This window comes from Hyaena hyaena, unplaced genomic scaffold (assembly GCF_003009895.1).
Source record: "Hyaena hyaena isolate Hyena2069 unplaced genomic scaffold, ASM300989v1 scaffold_26, whole genome shotgun sequence".
In the NCBI taxonomy this organism is placed as follows: domain Eukaryota; kingdom Metazoa; phylum Chordata; class Mammalia; order Carnivora; family Hyaenidae; genus Hyaena; species Hyaena hyaena.
In genome coordinates, this window is record NW_024080658.1 from 1818238 (window position 1) to 1838337 (window position 20100).

At 34.3% G+C, this 20100-nt stretch overlaps 1 protein-coding gene across 2 annotated transcripts in view; it reads left to right on the forward strand.

Annotated features, from left to right (window-relative positions):
- Window positions 1–20100, forward strand: part of TAF2 (TATA-box binding protein associated factor 2) — an 85890-nt gene that overhangs the window by 8624 nt on the left and 57166 nt on the right. For both annotated transcript variants that reach the window (XM_039227230.1, XM_039227231.1), the window contains exons 3-9: window positions 2966–3126; window positions 10900–11018; window positions 12314–12455; window positions 13948–14179; window positions 16923–17107; window positions 18165–18278; window positions 19423–19522. In XM_039227230.1, the coding sequence (XP_039083161.1) occupies window positions 2966–3126; window positions 10900–11018; window positions 12314–12455; window positions 13948–14179; window positions 16923–17107; window positions 18165–18278; window positions 19423–19522 (1053 nt within the window). The remainder of the gene's footprint in view (window positions 1–2965; window positions 3127–10899; window positions 11019–12313; window positions 12456–13947; window positions 14180–16922; window positions 17108–18164; window positions 18279–19422; window positions 19523–20100) is intronic.

The following is a 20100-nucleotide window of genomic DNA, read 5'->3' on the forward strand; positions in this document are numbered from 1 at the left end:
TGAAGATTGTAGGAAATAAGGTCAGGGAAGTTTGAAGCAAGGTTACTGTATGGATCAGGTATATCTACATTCAGATCACTTAGAGTTATGGCAGAGATAGGTTAGAAATGGAGCGTATGAGCCTTCAGTGAACATTGGGGAGTTTGGGAGATAGTCATGAAAATGATTAGAGGGTGGTGGACCTGTATGGAATGACTATAAAGGAAAAGAAAGAGAAAAGAATAATAAAAACCATTCTTATTTTTTTTGGCAAACAGTTTTATCTCATTTAATCCCCATTGCAATCTCAGAAAAATTCTATTTAAAAAATAAAAATTATTGCCCATTTACAGCTGTGAAAACTGAGGATTAATTTATCCCGGGTTACATAGCTGGTAACTAAGAGAAGTATTTTTATTTTTATTTTTTTTAAATAGTTTATTGTCAAGTTGGTTTCCATATAACACCCAGTGCTCATCCCCACAAGTGCCCTCCTCCATGCACATCTCCCCCCCCCCCCCCCCATCAGTCCTCAGTTTGTTCTCAGTATTCAAGAGTCTCTCATGGTTTGCCTCTCTCCCTCTCCCCCACTATTTCCCCCCTTCTTCTCCCCCTTGGTCCTCAGTTAAGTTCCTCCTAATCCTCCTATACGTGCAAACATACGGTATCTGTCCTTCTCTACCTGACTTATTTCACTCAGCATAACACCCTGAAGTTTCATTCCTTTTTGCTACAAATGGCCAGATTTCATTCTTTCTCGTTGCCATGTAGTATTCCATTGTATAGAAAAACCACATCTTCTTGATCCATTCATCAGTTGATGGACACTTAGGCTCTGAAAGATGTCTGGTATGATTTTAAGTGCTTTCCATGTATTGCTCAGTTGTCAAACCACCAGAAGATAGGTATTATCATTATTCTTGCTTTACAGATGAGGAACTAGACACTGAGAGCTAGGTAATTAACCCAAGACCATACACTCACTGAGTGGTAGAGCTTGAATTTGAATGGAGACAGTTTGCCTCTAGAACACATACTTTTTTTTTTTAGTTTGGTTTAGTTTAGTTTAAGGATAGAGTGTGCAAGGGAGAGGGACAGAGGAAGAGAGAATGAATCCCAACACAGGGCTCACTCTCACGACCCTAGAGTCAGACTCACCCAACTCAGCCATCCAGGCACCCTGTAAACCATACATTTAATAATGACATAATACTGCCCTTACTCTTACAGCATACGCTATATTAAATTCTGTGAGTGGTCTAGAGTAGCATATGAAACTAAAAGGTTTTCTGTTTTCTCCTCTCCTAATTTATAGTAAATGAAAGAATAAGTAGCTTCTTGTCAAAGGGGTTTCAGGAGACATTTTATCTAAGGCTAGAAGGTAGAGAAGTTTTTGAAAAGGTTGAAGGACACAGGAGAGGTTATTTAGAATAGGATAGGAAGGTGGTCAGCTATGAAGTGGTTGGGAGGAAAACAAGGAGCAAGCAGAAGAGAGTAAGTAAGAGTTTAGATGACCAAGAGCTGGCAGTAATGCCAGTGCCCAAGGCTGACAGTGGAGGTTTGTGGAAGTTAATGGGTCTGAATGTTGCAGGCAGATAGAGGTTAGGGCTCTAGGTGGTGTCAGAGACCTGATGATACAAGGAGACTGGGCTTTCCTTGTCTTCATGAAACATGCTCCATCACTGGAAAAAACCGAATCCTGTTCTTCTTTCCCACCCATGTAAGCTAACTATTGACTGAAAGCACTTTCCATCATCTTTTCTATTATAGTACACTTTTGTTGTTTTGATTCTGCTTGCTTGCTTTCACCTGATCCAAGCTTGTTTATGCAGATTGGCATTGGATTGCTAATAGGCTAATTAAAAGAATTTTGGTCTTTTCCCTGCCAGTTGCTAATAGTTTATATCTTAAACACAGAGCTTTCATTAACAGTATTTTGGCCTCTGTTCTTTCTGTTCTCATTTGCTACCACATAGATCTGTGTTAGTCTAATTTATGGATGTGTGGCTCTCTTCTTATTTGGGAAGCGGAGGGGAAAAGAGCTGCAGAATCTCTATGCTTTTGGGCAGTTGAGCTGAATGTTTTATTAAAAAAAAAAAAAAAAGAATCCTTGCATATTATTTAAAGCCCTGTACAAAAAACATGGTATAGTAGGACTCCACTGGAATCCTTTGGATATAGGTTTGAATGTTAGTTCTCCACTTAATTAATTATATTAATAGTCTTAATTTCATTGACTTATTGTAAAAAGCATAAGGTAGTACTTTTTTCAGTTATTAGTGGGATTTTAGAGAACTTGTGAATGTATCTAGTATAATGTCTGCTGTGCAGTAGCGCTCACTAAATAGTAACTGTTAGAATTGTGCTACTTGAGCTCTCTGTGGTTGCTGCCTGTTTCATCTTCACCATTCCTGTTGCAGCTTCTAAATTTTCCTGTTCAGTTTGTAGCCCTTGAAATGTTACTATTTCATGACCTCCCACATTTCATACTGGAGTACACCAGTTTTTTTACCCATCATATGTCCAAAACCGCTGGATATATATGCCATGTTCCATTGGCCCATCTTTCCCATTTGATTCCCATTTTGGAAGGCCATGTTCTTTTTACCCACTAATCTGGTTTTGATTCTTTCTGCTCTTTTTTTCCTTCTTCCCTATTTGAGTTCCAGTCTGTCTAGAAATCCTTATATTTGAGAGTAGTGAGTCCTTATACTTTTTTCTGGCAGATGGTCCAGTTTTCACTAATGGTGAATGTGAATCATCAAGAAGATAAAGTATATATAATTCATGCCTGTTCATTTATTAGGACAACAGTGTTTGAAATGAAGATTCTCAGAGAGCCCTGACATGTATGTAGCTATTTGGGATTCTGTCTCTGGAGTGTAGTAGAAATAGTAGTATAAATAAGTATAAGTAGTAGAAATAAAAACATTCTAAAGCCTGCCAATCTTAATTATAATGATGTTACTATTCTTTATCTTTGCAGGGATTCGTGGAACTGACTATATTTCCCACCGTTGCAAACTTGAATAGAATCAAGTTGAACAGCAAACAGTGTAGAATATACCGAGTAAGGATCAACGATTTAGAAGCTGCCTTTATTTATAATGACCCAACCTTGGAAGTCTGTCACAATGAATCAAAACAGTAAGTTGTATACCTTAAAAGTTGATATTTCCAACAGCTATATTTTCCCTATTTTATTGGATTTTTTTCAAAATACTTGTCTTAGATTATTTGGTTCCAATTATTTGCATATTTGTTTCAAGAAATTTTACTAGCTGTGCCCACCAAAGTAAGTGACTGTTTCCTTTCTTCAAGTTACAGTTTTGAAGTATTATCTTGAGAATTTTAAATAAATTTTTAAATTATTTTTCTACTTTTAACATTTTTAAAAAATACTTCATTAACATCAAAACAAATGGGTTAGGTGGTTGCTGTAATCCTCAGACCAAAGACTACTTTAAAATATTTTATAAAATACTTTGACTTCCTTTGACTGTCATATAAAAATACTGTGTCTTAAATACCTCTTCACTTTAAATATTACGTCTACTGAGATTACTTCTGTTTTTTATCAGTAAACATGCTGTTATGAACAGTTTTGTGTTCTACTCTTTCATTTAAATACTTTGTCTCCACTTTTCCACACATGATAGGCTTCACTTTCTATATTTTTATGGTCAGATAATATTTCATTTACTCAGTATACTGTAGTTTGCATGATTGTTTTCCAGTTGTTTGGCATATGTACGATTTCCAGCTTTTGAGATCATAAGTAATGTTAAGTGAATATTTTGGCATAGATAAGGTTTTTTATTTGAATTATTCCCTTAGGCAAATAGGATTACTTATTATTCTTAAGGCTCTTCTTAGTATTTTACTTCATTGTGCCCAGTAACATTTGTATTAATTTAAGTACTGTGAAGTATGTTTGAGGGCACTTGGTTTTTTAAAGTTTAGAAAGCACTGGATTGATTGGATCATGATTCTGTGTTTTGGACTAAGGTATCAAACCTTCATTATAAACTCTTTTTAGTCAAGATATTATTTTAACTAATGGCTGGCTGCATTAAGGCAGCAATTCTCAAAGTGTGATTTCCAGATGAGCAGCATCAACATCACCTGGAAACTTGTTAGAAATGCAGATTCCCAGGCATTGCCTTAGATCTCATCAGAAACTGGGGATATGGTCCTGCAATTTGTGTTTTGTTTTGTTGTGTTTTGGGGTTTTTTTGGTGTTTTTGTTTTCAAAGATTTTATTAAGTAATCTCTACACCCAATGTGGGGGTCCAGCTTATAACCCCGAGATCAAGAGTCACGTGTTCTACCAACTGAGCCAGCCAGATGCCTCCTGCAGTTTGTGTTGTAACTAGTGTGTCTGGTGATTCTGAAAGAGGGTGATGCCTATGAATCATTGCCTTAAGGGATTAGGGGGTTGAGAAAGGAGGCTTATCTTTAGATATATTTTTGGTCCCAATTACAATTGGGTTTAGAATCTTTCAGGTAAGAGAAAAGAAAATGCTGTTGGAAAAATACGGGTAATCTCTGAATTACTCTTGTAACTTCTCATTTCACAAAGGTGAGTTGTTGAAATTACATTGCTTTTCAGCCACACTTGTAGAACTCATTTAAAACCGCTTCCTACAAAATCAACTTCATCCTCTTTCCCCCAGGGGGAAAAAAAAAAAATGACCTACCCTTAGAGTAGTAAATATATTACCAATAATGCATGGATAGGGCACTTGTAAAAGAGCAGGTAGGAAAGCCATTGCCTTGCTAGAGTCCAGAATAGCTCCGCAGTTGACATTAGAACTCTGCATTTGATGACAGGGCGAGCAGGCTCTCCATGTGCCAGTCACAGAACAGAGTCTGCATGTTCGCTTTACCTCTTGTTTCTACTCCGGTCTCAGAGAGTGTAATCTGTGGCGGTGCAGTGACCAGAACGATGGGCTCCACATCTGTGGAGGAAGCAAGCTTTTACTTTTTGCCTTGTTTTGAAGTGATCCTATCCCCTAAGATTTTTCTGTAGTGATAGGGAAGATGCTTCATCACTAACAGTGTTATAATGAAAGAAAAAGAAGGTATAAATGGGAGTCTTTTCAAAGGTTAGGTTAGGAAATTGGGAAAGATAGAATATATTTAAATTTTTCTTTTCAGTTAGAAACAGCTCTTTTAGCCATGGTCACTTTGCTCACTACCCCTGCTTTTCTTCCAAGTTCTAGGATCTTGATTTCTTTTTAAGAGAGATGACATTAGTTATTTTTTGCTGGTGTTTATTATCTGATTTGTTTAAAAGAGGATTTGAGGTTGGTTTTAGAATTTTAGTAGACAACAGTTTTAAAATGTAGCTAATGGAATTAGCATAAAGAGTGAAAAAGTGTAGAATAGTGGGTACACACTATTAATTTATTGCACAATTGTTATAGGAAGACTGTAGATTCAGTTTTGATGTTTCTGGTTGCCATACCAAAGAGGAAACACTCATTTATATGATTGATAAGACACAAGATAGAAGATACTGATAATTCAGAAGAAATACTGCTTTTCTTAGCAGTTACACGTGAAAAATCTCTTATCTGAAAGACATTATTTTTAGAGAACTTTGGGAAAGGCAGATACTTAAGATACACTTAAAGATACACTTTAGTGTGTCCCTAGATACTTCTGTTGCCTTTTTTGTTTCTAAAGTAATTTTCTTTAATAAACCAATAAAATTTATGCTGTGGCTGAAACAAATTAAGTATAGCAGTTTTGAAATAGAAAGTTAAATTCTGTGATAAAATTTAATCTTAATACATACGAGAATGCCCTAACATTCAAAGAAGTAATACACTACTTAATCACATTTTCTTATTTGTTTTAAAGTTAAGATGCCAAGCCCTCCTGTTTTTAACAGAAAGGGTCTGCTTACCTTGGTTGAGATTCAGCATCTTTGAACTGCAGAGGGAATGTAAGGAAGAGAAACATTTAGATAAGAGACTGAAAGACATTTCTACCTATTTTACCTAACCAAACACTAGTGGAGTTGTTAAATTACCTGTGCAAGTAATTAAACCCCCCCACTTTTTTTTTTTTTTAATATATCAGCTATTGAGGCACTTGTTCATGCATTCTCTCCTTTCTCTCTCTCTCTTCTTTTTTTTTTTTTTTTTTTTTTGGATTATTGTTTGCCAGTAAAATAATTTCAGCACTTTCTCTAAATATATTTTGTGTTTGAATCTTCTGTATTGTAGATAAATTATAGTTTGCCCAATAGGAGCTTTTTGGTTCACTTTGTTTTGTTGCTGCATTTTTCTCAGAATAAAATAAATAGAAACTTTCTCAGAAGCTGTTTCTTTGGATGGATAGTCTACAGTCCTGACATCTCTTTCCTTTGTTTCTTTTTCATCCCTAGATAGACTTTGCCACATTGAGAAGATCTTTTTTATTTTGCTTGAAAAGCCTCAGTGTTCCCAAGTTCCAGTAATCAGTTTAATTCCTGTCTTCAGTATTCAGTTCCACTAAGGAGTGGCAGTAGAAATGACCAATATTGAGATATAAATAAAGTAGCTATTGAGCGATTAGAATGATTTTTAGAGTAATTGGAGTTGATTTTTTAATTGCTATTTTTAAAAAACATTTTGTAAGTCCTATATTTTAATACAGACTTATATAGTACATAGAGGTTTTAAATGTTGTTATTTTGCTAATATTATGGAGTCAAAGTAGCTGATTCCTTTACTAGTTATGATTAAATAATTATATTTTAACTCAGCCCCAATGCCTCACTACTAGTTGTTTTTAGTAGTGTTGCTCAGGGTTAATTTGTCGTAGTTGGAGGAACATTTGGATTAATTGTTCCGTGCATAACAGAAGAGCCATTTTGTCCCATTTTGTTCTATAGCTTGAAATACAGTAGCCTTTCACAGATGGCTGCTTTGAGTAGTTCACTCAAGTTTGAGCTTGAGTGAATCCCCTAGACTTTTTCATAGACAACCCTGTTAAAGTAGAGTTTTCTTCAAGAATCCTTATTTGATAGTATTATATCAGATGTTGTTTTAATTATTTTTAAAGAGTCATCTTTATTAATTTTGGTATTAGCTTCACTTTTGGAAAATGGGTTTTCCTGCTGGCTTGCTTTTCTTTTTTCTGTGTGCAAACTCTCAGAACCAAAGAGAAGAGAAACCAAATATTGACATGGATATAGAGTAGCTAGAACTTTCAAACACTGCTAATAGGAATGTAAATTGAGTATGAATATATGCATACTTTGCAATTCGTGTAGGTCTCACTCCTAATATATATTCATTAAAAATGTACTCATATGTTCACCAAAAATTATGTACAACATTGTTCGCAGAACATTTGTAATAGTCAAAACTGGAAATTACCTGAAGACTCATCAGTGCTAGAAGATAGATTGTGGTATGTTCTCATACCACTGGAATTCTAAATAGTGGCAAGATCAATGACCAACAGCTACATGCAGCAGTATTTCTGGATCTCATAAACTAGAGATTAAGTAAAAGAAATCAGACACAAGAGAATGTATATTAAGTTCTTAATCTATCACATTAGATGTCAGAATAATGAGTAACCTTGGTGGTGGGAAGTGGGGTTGGCTAGTGGTTACAAGAGGGCATCTGGGAGGCTGGTAGAGTTCTGCTCATGCTCTGCACGCTGGCTCCTTTTGTTCTGTGAGCTGTATAGTTAGAGTATATATAATTTTCTGATGTGTATTATACTTCCATGAATATTGTTAAGAGAGAGAAAAAGTTCACAAATAATTGGATCTTAAGCTTTGCAAAATCTGCATCTGTAGTTTTAAGAAGTATATGTTGTTGACAAAGTATTAAGAGATTATTTTAATATGGATGTTTATAATAGGTTTTACTGGTTTTTCAATATTTTCTACATTACTTGTCTCTTTTAAGCTTGTTTCCTTGGGGAGGGGTTGGGGGTTGGAGACTGGGATTGGCGATGGTGGTGTTATAGGACAAGGACACTATTGTTCTGAAAATTGAAAATACTTATTCTAATCTTGTCTTGTAAGTTTTGGCTTTTATGAGGTTATTATGAAAAGAAACATATTTGATTCATATTATGAAAGGAAACACTGAAATCCAAACCATGAGAAGATTGTTCTTCATAACTGGCTTTCCAATAGATTCCACTTACGATGACTCACCATTTTATTTGGACTACTTTACCTTTTCTCAGGAAATGAGGAGATTAAGTGAGAATAATTTCCCATAAAAAACCTGAGTGGTCTAATATGTAATGTTTCAGTTGGCTTTTTATGTAATGGTTGTTTTTTATTTTTGAATTTCACAGATAACTGAGGGCAATTATGGGTTTCTTCAACTATCTTTCATATTTCATGTTTTTGAAATTTTATTGAAAATAAATTGCAATTTATAGATCTACAAAGTAGTCTTTAAAATTAGATGGTTTGTTAGCTAAGTTCTGTCAAGAATGCAGAGTGACTAGCACTTTTATATATTTCTGGTGGGAATGTGGAATGGTATAGCCATTCTGGAAAACAGTTTGGCATATTCTTGCAGAGCTAAACATATTTTTACCATCTGACTCAGCAATCCCACTCTTGGTTATTTGTACTACAAAAAGAGAATTGAATTCACATAAAAAGTAATACATGGTTGTTCGTAGCAGTCTTATTTGTGACAGCAAAAGCTGGAAGCAATCCATATCTTCTTGAGAAGCTGAATGAATAAACCGTAAATAACCTGTGGTCCAGTATATACAGTAGAAGACTATTTAGTATAAAAAGAAACAAATTGGTGATGCATGTAATGCTCAAGATGAATTTCAAAGATATACTAGATAAGACAAATCAGCCTGAGAAGGTTGCATTCCAGGGGTGCCCGGGTGGCTCAGTCAGCAAAGCACATGACTTTGGCTCAGGTCATGATCCCACGGTTTGTGTGTTTGAGCCCCAGGTTCTGTGCTGACAGCTCAGAGCCTGGAGCCTGCTTTAAATTCTGTGTCTCCCTCTTTCTCTGCCCCTCACCTACTCACATTTTGTCTGTTTCTCTCTCAAAAATAAATAAACATTCTGTATGATTCCAAGGGATAGCACAAGGGACTCTTTGGGATGATGGACCTGCTCTGTATCCTGATTGTGGCAGTGGTTACACATGTGTAAGAATTTATGGGAATTACATACCAAAGGAAAGAGAGTTTCCTTTTAAATGATAATTTAAAAAGTATAGATGGTATCGTGTGACACCTTCATTTTTATTGTGGTCCTGTAGTTTTTACGCATTTTACTTTACATGTTTATCTAACAGAAAGAAATTGTTAAAAGTATTAAGAAGTCTGTTTCACTGCTTCCAGAACCCTACGTTGTGTAGTTGTTAAAAGCTATAGTTAGTACGTCCTTCCTAGTCAGTAGAGACATGGGGATGGGAGAAGAATGGCCTCTGTCAGGCTAAGAGGGTATAACTTTAATGTTTTTTAATGGCCTTTTTCCTGTTTTACTTTTCCTATAATCTCTCTGTACTGTATATGAAACTTTTTTTTTTTTAACTAGTTAAAAACTTATTGAGCTAGTGAAATGTGACTAACTTTACTTTGTGGATTCATCTAATGGCCAGATGATCAATATAAAGGTGCTCAGCAAGAGTATGGCTCATGGAGTTGTGTCTTTCATCTTGCTCTTGCTCTTATCATTCCTTGTCTTTTTTGTTTCATCCATTTTTTCCATATTCCTTTAAATAGATTTCAGTGAGGAAATGTAATATGTGTACAGATGGTCCCCAACTTTAGACATTTCGACTTAACAATTTTTCAACTTTATGGTGGTGCAAAGGTGGTGATATACATTCAGTAGAAACTACTTTAAATTTTAATTTTGATTTCTTTCCCAGGCTAGCAATATGTAGTACCTGATGTGGAGTTGTACAGTGGGCCTCAGCTCCCAGTCAGCCACTCAATCACAAAGCTATATAACCTATATTCTTAGGGCAATTCTATACCCATACAACCATTCTGCTTTTCCTTTTGAGTATAGTATTCAGTAAATGACCTGAGATGTTCAACACTTTATTATAAAATAGGTCTCGTGTTAAATGATTTTACCCAATAGTAGGCTACGATAAGTGTTCTGAGCAAGTTTATGGTAGGCTAGCCTAAGCTGTGATGTTTGGTAGGTTAAGTATATTAAATTCATTTCAGTTACAATATTTTCAACTTATGATGGGATTATTGGGGGAAAAAACCCATTGTAAGCTGAGGGAGATCTGTATATATCAATATACATTTAAAGTGTTTTTAATGAAATAAAATTGGATGGGAACAGTGTTGTATTATTTTCATAAGACTTATGTGTGTTGTTTTCATCCAATGGGAAAGAAGGCCAAGTAACTATGGAACAGCTATTTATTGATTGCCCCCATGGCATATAGGAGGTACAGTAGTAAAGCAGCCAAAAGTTCCCCTCCTTCTTTAAGCTTACATTGTCAGGCACTGGGGAGTAAAGGTAAGCAGTATTACATCTTAAGGATTTGATTCCCATCCTAACTTGTTTTAAACGTCTTAATTTATGTCAGATGATAGAGTTTATTGAGCCCATTGAAATTTTTGCCATACTGATGAAGAATAACTAGTTCTTCAATTCTACATATGTTCCTTTTACTTCTATCAGGAACGTATAGTGGTTTTGGCATTCCAAAATTAATGAAGGATATCATAATTGTAATAATCACATGGTATTGGCAAATAGGCTATATATGATATTGTATTTATAATTTAATAGATTTTGTCATGATGAATAATAGTTACTTGTCCAAAAAGTATTCTCATAAATTATGTAAAATGATATGATACTTAACAAACAAATGCTACCAAATATTTAAGAAAATACTTGGTGAAATGTTTGACTTCTTATTAAAACAGGCTCTATTTTTTTCCCCCCAGGAGAAATCTAAATTATTTTTCCAATGCTTATGCTGCTGCAGTTAGTGCTGTGGATCCTGATGCTGGAAATGGAGAACTTTGCATTAAGGTCCCCTCAGAGTTATGGAAGCACGTTGATGGTAAAACACCAAAAATATATTGACTATATGATAAAATCATGTTAGACTCAGTGACTGAAAACTTTTACATGAAAATTAATAATGTCATAATTGAAGTTGAAATGTACAGAGATTGGAAGCTCTGTTTCCTTAAGATCTCTGATTAATAGGAAAATAGCAATTAAGAGCTCTGACCAAAAGCAACTTATTCACTGTTCTTTTTTTTAAGTGAAAGTTATAAAAACAATTGGATGGATGGAACAATTTGTCAAGAGTTGAGAACCCATGCAATATCAAATCAATTTAAAATTAGAGCATTTTATAGCAGGGAGAATCCTAAAAAAATCACCTGGTTCACTTCCTTTTACAGAAGGACAATCTGAAGTCTAGATAGCAAGTGACCTCCTGAAGGTCACTAAATAGTAGTAGAGGCAGTGCTAGAGCATAGGGTTCCTAACACCCACTCTGCACTTTTGAGCACACTCTTACTGTTTCTCAATCTTTGTTTTCTCTTGGATAAAGTCACAGCCATTATAATTATTATGTATAGCTTGCCTACCTTTATTGAGCCTTATAAAAATTAACCAAGATAAGGAAGTAAGAAATTCTTGTTTTGTTTTTGCTATTTATTTTTTTTCTTTAATAATGTATTTGGTGAGGGGTTGAGGGTTGCCCAGTTTTGGGGGACTGGCATAGAAGGCTATCACTTCATGTTCAGGGAATGGAGATAGTCCACTTATGGTTGTAATATTTTAAGGGAGATGAAAACAAACCTTTTTCATAAGATTAAAAATCTTTTGAAAGCAACATGTACTTGTTATGTACAAATCAATGATAACATAAAAACTACATTACATAAATTCTCAGGTAGCTTTTCCTACTCGCCCCCTATTCCTCCTATTCCTCAAAGTCAACTAGGGTTAACAATGTGGGGGACTTTTTAAGTCCTTTTCAAGTTTTTCATTGATTCATAACTGTCCTTTAATTTCCTATGTGGTAGGTAGTTTTGAACTTTTTTCTTTAGATAGTACATTGTCAAACAAGTTGAGAGGAGGATATGTATGACCTGAGCTATATCTTGGGAGAATACAACTAGCAGAGACTAGAATTGAGTGGAAGTAAGGACATCAATGGAGGCAGGCTATTGAGTTAATATAGCCGGAGAAAAGGTGAGACCTTAAAGTAGGTTAAGTAGTGTGATTTTTCATTTAAAACTGAGCTTTTAATTCTCTTTTTATGTTTAGTGCCTTGTTATAGAGACCATTGTGACCTTATATATTTACATGTCAATGTATATGTATATTTATTTGTTGCAGAATTAAAGGTCCTAAAGATACACATCAATTTTTCTTTGGATCAGCCAAAAGGAGGTCTTCATTTTGTGGTGCCCAGTGTTGAGGGAAGTATGGCAGAGAGAGGTGCTCATGTTTTCTCTTGTGGGTATCAGAATTCCACAAGGTAGATTATTCTTATATATTTCAGTTAATTTCATTTTCCAGTTGCATTTTTTGTATGTATATGCAGTACATGTGTTTAGTGTAAATTGAGAAGTATGAGCTTCATCCTCAGGTTTACTTCTTCTGAATCTTGTTCCACTAGTCATTCCTTCTCAGTCCTATGGATTCTCTTTTCTCTTTACTTTTCAAAAAAGAGACTGTTCTAAAATCATCTCAGTTAATTATTTTTTTTAACTTTATACTGAAGTAAAACAGCATATAGAAAATTAAATTGTAAATAGAAAGTTCAGTGAATTTTCATGAGTGAATAACCTATGTAATCCACACTCACATCAAGAAAAAGAACATTACTAGCCTTGCAGAATCCCCCATCCAACTCACTTCCATTTACTACCTGCTCACCTAATATCCTCCTAAGGATGACCACTACTCTGATTTCTAAAACACCGTAGCTTAATTATACATTCTTTTGAGCTTTATATAAATGGAAGTGTATTCATTATGCTCTTTTTGTCTGGCTTTTTTTGTTCAACACTATGGTAGTAAGATTCACCTTCATTATTATATGTGATTGTAGTTCATTCTTAAAGCTCAGTAGTTCACTATATGTTACTGAAATATTATAGTATGCCTATTCTCTTCAGATTGTTATTAATAATTCTCAGATTATTAACTTCTTCAAGCCAAGGATGATGTCTCATACTTCTTTGAGTTGCAGTATTAGGTATAGACCCTGGCATATAGTAAAACCTGACCTTGATAGAAAATGGAATAGAAATTTTGTGTCTGGCATTACTAGCACTGTTGGAATTTATGTGATGCATCCCAATCCTATTCTCCAAAACTGTTTTCTAATTTATGGATTAGAATCTGAATATTGTGTTTTTATTACAACTTTATTATAAGTTTTTTTTTAGTTTCTGGTAATGAATACTACATAAAAATTGACTAATGTGAATATGCAAGTGAAAATAAATTTTAATTTAAAAATTTGAAGCTAAGAATTGCCTACCTCTTTCTTAAGGATTTAACTGGCTGTATCATGTGATATATTTTCTTAATATTGCCAAATAATATTTGGAGAAAAGTTTGTTGTTGTTGTTGTTTTTAAAGCTTATTTACTTTTGAGAGAGACAGAGGCAGAGTGTGAGTGGGGGAGGGACAGAGAGGGAGTGAAACACAGACTGGAGCAGGCTCCAGGCTCTGAGTGTCAGCATAGAACTTGACTCAGGGCTTGCACTCATGAACTGCAATATCATGACCTGAGCCAAAGTTGGATGCTTAACTGACTGAGCCACCCAAGCACCCTGAAAAGTTTGTCTGAAAAGTCAGACCCTGAAAAGTCTTTCAAGTTGTATAGTAAAAAGCATCAGAGGCAAACTGCTGAAGTTTCTTTTTGCACATACTCTGTAAATGTTAGGAAAACTTATAAGTGGGGGAAACAATGTAGGTTACACTATCACCACTTTTTACACTTGTGATATTTTTTTTAGGTTTTGGTTCCCATGTGTTGATTCATACTCTGAATTATGTACCTGGAAATTAGAATTTACGGTTGATGCCGCAATGGTGGCTGTTTCCAATGGAGATTTGGTGGAGACAGTATATACCCATGATATGAGAAAGAAGACTTTCCATTATATGCTTACCATTCCAACAGCTGCGTCAAATATCTCTTTGGCCATTGGACCTTTTGAAATACTTGTAGATCCATATATGCATGAGGTGAGTCATAGCATCTTGCTCCTTTCTCTCTTCCTAGCCTTTCACTCCTGATAAAAGGAAGGATAGTAATGAAATGCTAAGTTTTTCCTAACTGTTCTTTCAACTTTCCAGAATATCATTAGACAGGAAAGGATTCCTTATCTGATATATTTAATGACGTGAATTCTTAAATGAAGTCCTTTCAGAATGTTATATTAAAGTTTCAGGGGTTTTTTTTCCAACAGAGAGCTTAATATTCCAAAAGAACTTCAAGTTTACCTTGATTAGAGTATGTGGGTTGATTTCCGAAACTGATTTGTATTAACGTCATCTTTTTGTTTGGTGTATGTTCATGAATATTATAATCCCATCTCTGGAATCTGAAACACTGCAATTTCAAATTAAAGAACAAAATTTGTTTTCACTTCAACATATGCAGAGGAAAGAAGAAAAGGCTGAAACAGAGTTTAGAGTTCTAGTCCACATACTCAGGAAGGCTTCTTGCAGTTTTCTTCCGTATGTTGCCACAAATGATATACTAATTGGTAGACCCGTTAGTGCTTTTAGGCCTCCCCAAGCATGAGACTTCTGGAGTTTAGAAAGTGATGCATTGGTTATGACCCTCTCTCTTTCTGTATGTGTTTGAAGTAATATTTGAATGACTGTCTCTTTATTCTTAGTCCCATACATTTTCCAGTATAAAGCTTATATTGTGGCCAAGCATATCTCAATATTTCTTTGTTATATGAGCAAAAATTGAGGGCAGTTAGGTTTAGACTGTCAGTAAGCTCCTCAGTCTGTTCTTATATTTGCTTTCCTGAAATTCACAAGATTTATAAAATCACTCCTGGAAAATATTCAGGGTATTTTATGAATGATTTTGCTTTTGCTGGCTTGACATTGATTCTTAAAAGTATATTCACTGATAAGATTGGCAGTGAATTTTATTATCTTTGGTAAGTGATCAACTGTAAAGTCAACATTTGATTAGTACCTACTTTGTATTTTGGAAGGATTTTTTTTCCCCACTCCAAGCTATTGGATGAGAGAAAGGTAAATGATAGTTAAGAAATATTTTTCTAGAATACTTAACGAGACCATGACTTAGTCTTTCTCTATCTCAAATAAATAGTTTTTGCTGCATTATCAGATTTGCTATCAGGTAAGTCTTTTTAATAGTGAATCTTTTTCTGATGAATAGTATTTTGGTTTTTGTTTGTATACCAAGAGAAGTGCTCTTTATGATGTAGTTTGGGCCCTTGACCATTAATCGTACATAGATGCTCAATACTCATGTATGTTAGTGTCTACTTATCTGTTCTAATGCTGTTAGAGAAGTAATTTTTATCATACATTAAAAACTTTCCTTGCCTCCACAATCTTACAACAGTCAGAATTCGTTAGGGCTGCTTGGGTGACTCATTCAGTTAAGTGTCGAGTTAGGCTCAGGTCATGATCTCACAGTTTGTGAGTTAAGCCCTGTGTTGGGCTCTGCACTGACAGCGCAGAACCTGTTTGGAATTCTCTCTCTGCCCCTCCCCACGTGCATTCTTCCTCTCTCTCTCAGAATAAATAAATAAATGTTTTAAAAAAAAAGAAGAAGAAGGAAGGGCACCTGGTGGCTCAGTCACTTTAGCGACCGACTTTGGCTCAGGTCATGATCTCGCAGTTCGTGGGTTTGAGTCCTGCATCGGGCCCTGTGCTGAAAGTTTGGAGCCTGGAGCTGCTTCAGATTCTGTGTCTCCTCCTTTCTCTGCCCTTCCCCAGCTGGCACTCTGTCTCTGTCTCTCTGAAACATAAATGTTAAAAAATTTTTTGTTTTTAAATAATAATAAAAATAAGAACTCTTTAGTGTGACTTTCAGGATCTTCTAGAATTTGGCCCTAATTTTCCTTTCTAGCTTTTTTCCCATTACTTTCTTATTTGTTTGTTATATTTATTGTAGTTCTATAGATTTTTCTGACCATACTGTATTTCTGTCTTTGACTTTGAGATGTCTACTTTACTCTTCATTCCTATCAGACTTTTGTCCAATCCAAAAAAATTAGCTCAGATTTAATCTCCAGCATGAAACTTTACTAAGTCATTCTAGTCAGCATGATCTCTGTTATCGTTGATGCCATTTTTTTTGTCACAGAATCATAATATGGGATGAGATGTTATATGATATTCAGGTGGCCGTATCCAAGGTAGGATGTCACATAGTAAGGAAGTCAGAATTACTATTTCCATTGCTAGTATTTCTTATCTCTTAAGTACCAGTAAGCTTCCCTGTGGCTTTCAATATGCGGTTGAGATATTAGGGGGACTTCTGGAATTGTTCTTTATATGTAATGAAGGTAGTATGATTAATATTTACTATTAATTATTAAAATAGTACTATGATAAATGCATTATTCACTAGGTTAGATATTTATGGGTCAAAGGTAGATTTGCAATAAGCCTTGAAAGTTTAAATCTTTCTTGTTTTGTATGGTTATGCAGATGAAATTTTAATTTGGAACCAAAGTTGTATTTTCTTTGAATATAAGCATTTCACAGACTTATAATCCATCATGAGTTTAATTTTCAAGTACAGTGAATATTTTATAAACAGTAAAAGTAACCACTAATTTCACGCTAGCATTTTCTCTCATTGCCTTGAATTTGTTAAAAAGATTTATATAAATGAAATTTCCCTTATAATTGAGACATTTAGGAAATTTAATATACTAAAGTTAAACTTTTCATTGAATGATCGATCTTCCCTGCTTTTTATTTTCAGGTTACTCATTTTTGTTTACCTCAACTTCTTCCATTGCTTAAACATACTACATCATATCTTCATGAAGTTTTTGAATTTTATGAAGAAATTCTTACATGTCGATACCCATATTCCTGTTTTAAGACAGTATTCATTGATGAGGCTTATGTTGAAGTGGCTGCTTATGCTTCCATGAGTATTTTTAGGTTAGTATTCCTTAAGATTTGAAATGTCCAAATGAGGGTAATGATGTGAAGAAGGGCTACCCTGTTGATAGATCAACTTTAAGATATGTTTCAAACTTTTAAATATGGTTGGTTTTGTAGAAAATTTAATGTTTTTAAAATTCAGAATGTAGAAAAGCATGCAAAGGAAAATTTCAAAATAACTCAAAAGATTTCTATTATTTTCATCCAGATATAGCTGATAGTAATATTTCATAGATATTTTTGTCTCTTTTGCTTATGCATTAAAAAAAATCATACAAGGTATGTCATGGTTTTCTAATGGGGTTATTTTTCCTAGCATCATTTAATAATTTACTGATGTCAGAAATTTCTTCGCTAACTAAAAAAAAGAGAAAACTTCATTTTCTTCTTATACCTGCCTTAATTTTTTCCCTTCTTTCTTTCTTTTTTCCTTTTTTTGGGAAGGTTCCAGATTATAAATATTAAGTTTTAGATTCAATCATTTTACCTTTTCTGGGCCTTACTTTTCTCATCTGTAAAATGGCAATAATACAACTGGCCCTGTATTCTCTGTATGTTAGAAAGATCTTATATGTAAGTGTATTCGAAAGTAAACAATGGAGCCCAAAAAATTAATAGGGGTGCCTGCCTGGCTCAGTCGGTGGAGCATGCAGCTCTTGATCTTGACATTGTGAGTTTAACCACCCTGTTGGGTGTAGAGCTTACTTAAAAAAATTAAGTTATTACTGGGAAAAGGTTTTTGAAATTACTCAGTTTCTGATGAACATATCCATTTCTGGCTAATGATAATTTCCCATTCTCCCAGAAAATGATACTTATATCACAGAAATCAATAGAAAACAATGCAGTCCTTGCTTTAGGCAAAAGTTTGTTAAGATTATAGATTTCAGCTAAATTTTGAAAAGATGTGAGAGCTTTTGGAAGAATATTGCTTGTTTTTTTTTTTTTATGTCTAACTTGAATTTCCTTATTTTAAAAGTGTGATTATTTTATTTTTGACTGAATCCATTGTTTCTTTCTTGGTTATAATTCTGTCTCATCTTTTAAATTCCAGCACAAATCTGTTACACAGTGCCATGATCATAGATGAGACACCTTTAACTAGAAGGTGTTTAGCTCAGTCCTTGGCCCAACAGTTTTTTGGATGTTTCATATCCAGAATGTCTTGGTGAGTAATTTCATAGTTTAACAAATACTGAGAAAAAGAATTGGGAAAGTTTGTCTTTGTTTTATTTTCTTTATATATATATTTAGAAAAAATTATTAGTGTAAATTTCATCTTATATTTTTGCCTGTCAATTCAGTTTAGTTCTACAATTTTTAAAGGAATTTGGTAGCAATAATTTCTTTGTTAACTGAATGAGTACTGTAGAAAAAAGGCCTTGAATGTACAGAAACTATTGTTAGAACTCTAATGTCCATGTTCAGTGTAATTGGTTATGTTAAAGATCATGTATAAGGCAAAATAACAGTCCTCTACAGTAGTGATAAAGGTTTTCCTGTTAGTGTTTAACAGGATTTTCCTGTTAGTGTTTAACTTTGTCCTAATACACTTGAACAGAGTAAGAGATAAGAACACTTTTTCTTTTTGATTAACTTGAGATGAATTTGAAGATATACGTGAAACTCCCATCAGATTATAATTAACTTTTGTGATCATTCTCAGCTATACGTAGCACATGAGTATAGGTTGGTTTCTTTTTCTTTCTTGTTGGCAGGGAAAGGGCAGAGGGTAATAAGACCTCTTGATTTGTAAAATTACATAGTTTCAATGAAGAATAGTGCCTTGAACATGGTAGGCAAAATATTTGATTAAATGAATGAATGAGTGGATATGAATGTATAGATGGATGGATGGTATTAATTGCCTTTCCTCTTGAGAAACCAAGGAATAAATTAAGTAATTAAACTTTAGATCTTGGAATCCCACTAATAATTTTGCATGGTGTTGCAGATGTGGACTTTAAGAGTTGAGCAGTACAGTCCTGGCTTTGGGCAAGTATTTCCTTGGAGGTAAAAGTATTGGCCAAGGAGGAAACAGTGCACAGACATAGGCACATTCCTTGAAATAAGACTGTAAAGCAGTCTCCAAATTAAAGATGAAGCCAAATGTGAGGAATGTATAATGAATAGATAAGTAGAACTCAGTGGGAGGAAGTAGTTAAACCAAGTATCTTGTTAGTAAAGTTTTCTTTTCATTTTTATTATTATTTTAAGAATGCATAAAAATACACACTATAGCTTGTTCTGTTATTTGGTCTTATCTGAAAATTTCTTATGATTAAAAGAATATATTTTGACTTTCTGCTTAGGTCTGATGAATGGGTACTGAAGGGAATTTCTGGCTATATTTATGGACTTTGGATGAAAAAAACTTTTGGTGTTAATGAATACCGCCACTGGATTAAAGAGGTAAAAAAAAAAAAAAAAAAAAAAAAAAAGCCAGCTCCATTACCCATTTAGAAGTCAACAAGACATGTTAAGGTTCTTCTGATTTACAAGTCATTTGTCCTTTACTTTTAATAATTGTAAAATATTGTCATTGGAAACTGCCTGATTTTTCCCAGCAAAATGAAAATTACTGTACTGAGAAAGACTAATGGTGTATTTTATCTAGTTCCATTGCCAGTGTTGACTTCTAAAGAATTTTTTGCTAAGCAGGAGAGTATTTAAGCTCCTTCAACATCAGATTAGTCATTAGAAAAATCCAAGCTTCTCATCGTAGTCATTTGTAAAATATAACTGGGCTTTCTAAATTTGTTTAAACGTAGAGTCCACGTTCTGGAGTCAGATTGCTTTACAGTCTGCCTCATACCTTTACAAGCTTTGTGACTGGTTAATCTAAGTCTCATCTTTATAAGGGGAATAGATGGGAATTGTGAGACATCATCACACATGTAATGTATATGGTGCCATGTAGATAATAAGTGCTTATTATATGCTGGCTGATCTTTCAATGAATTTATGTTCTCTGTCATTGACACATCTTT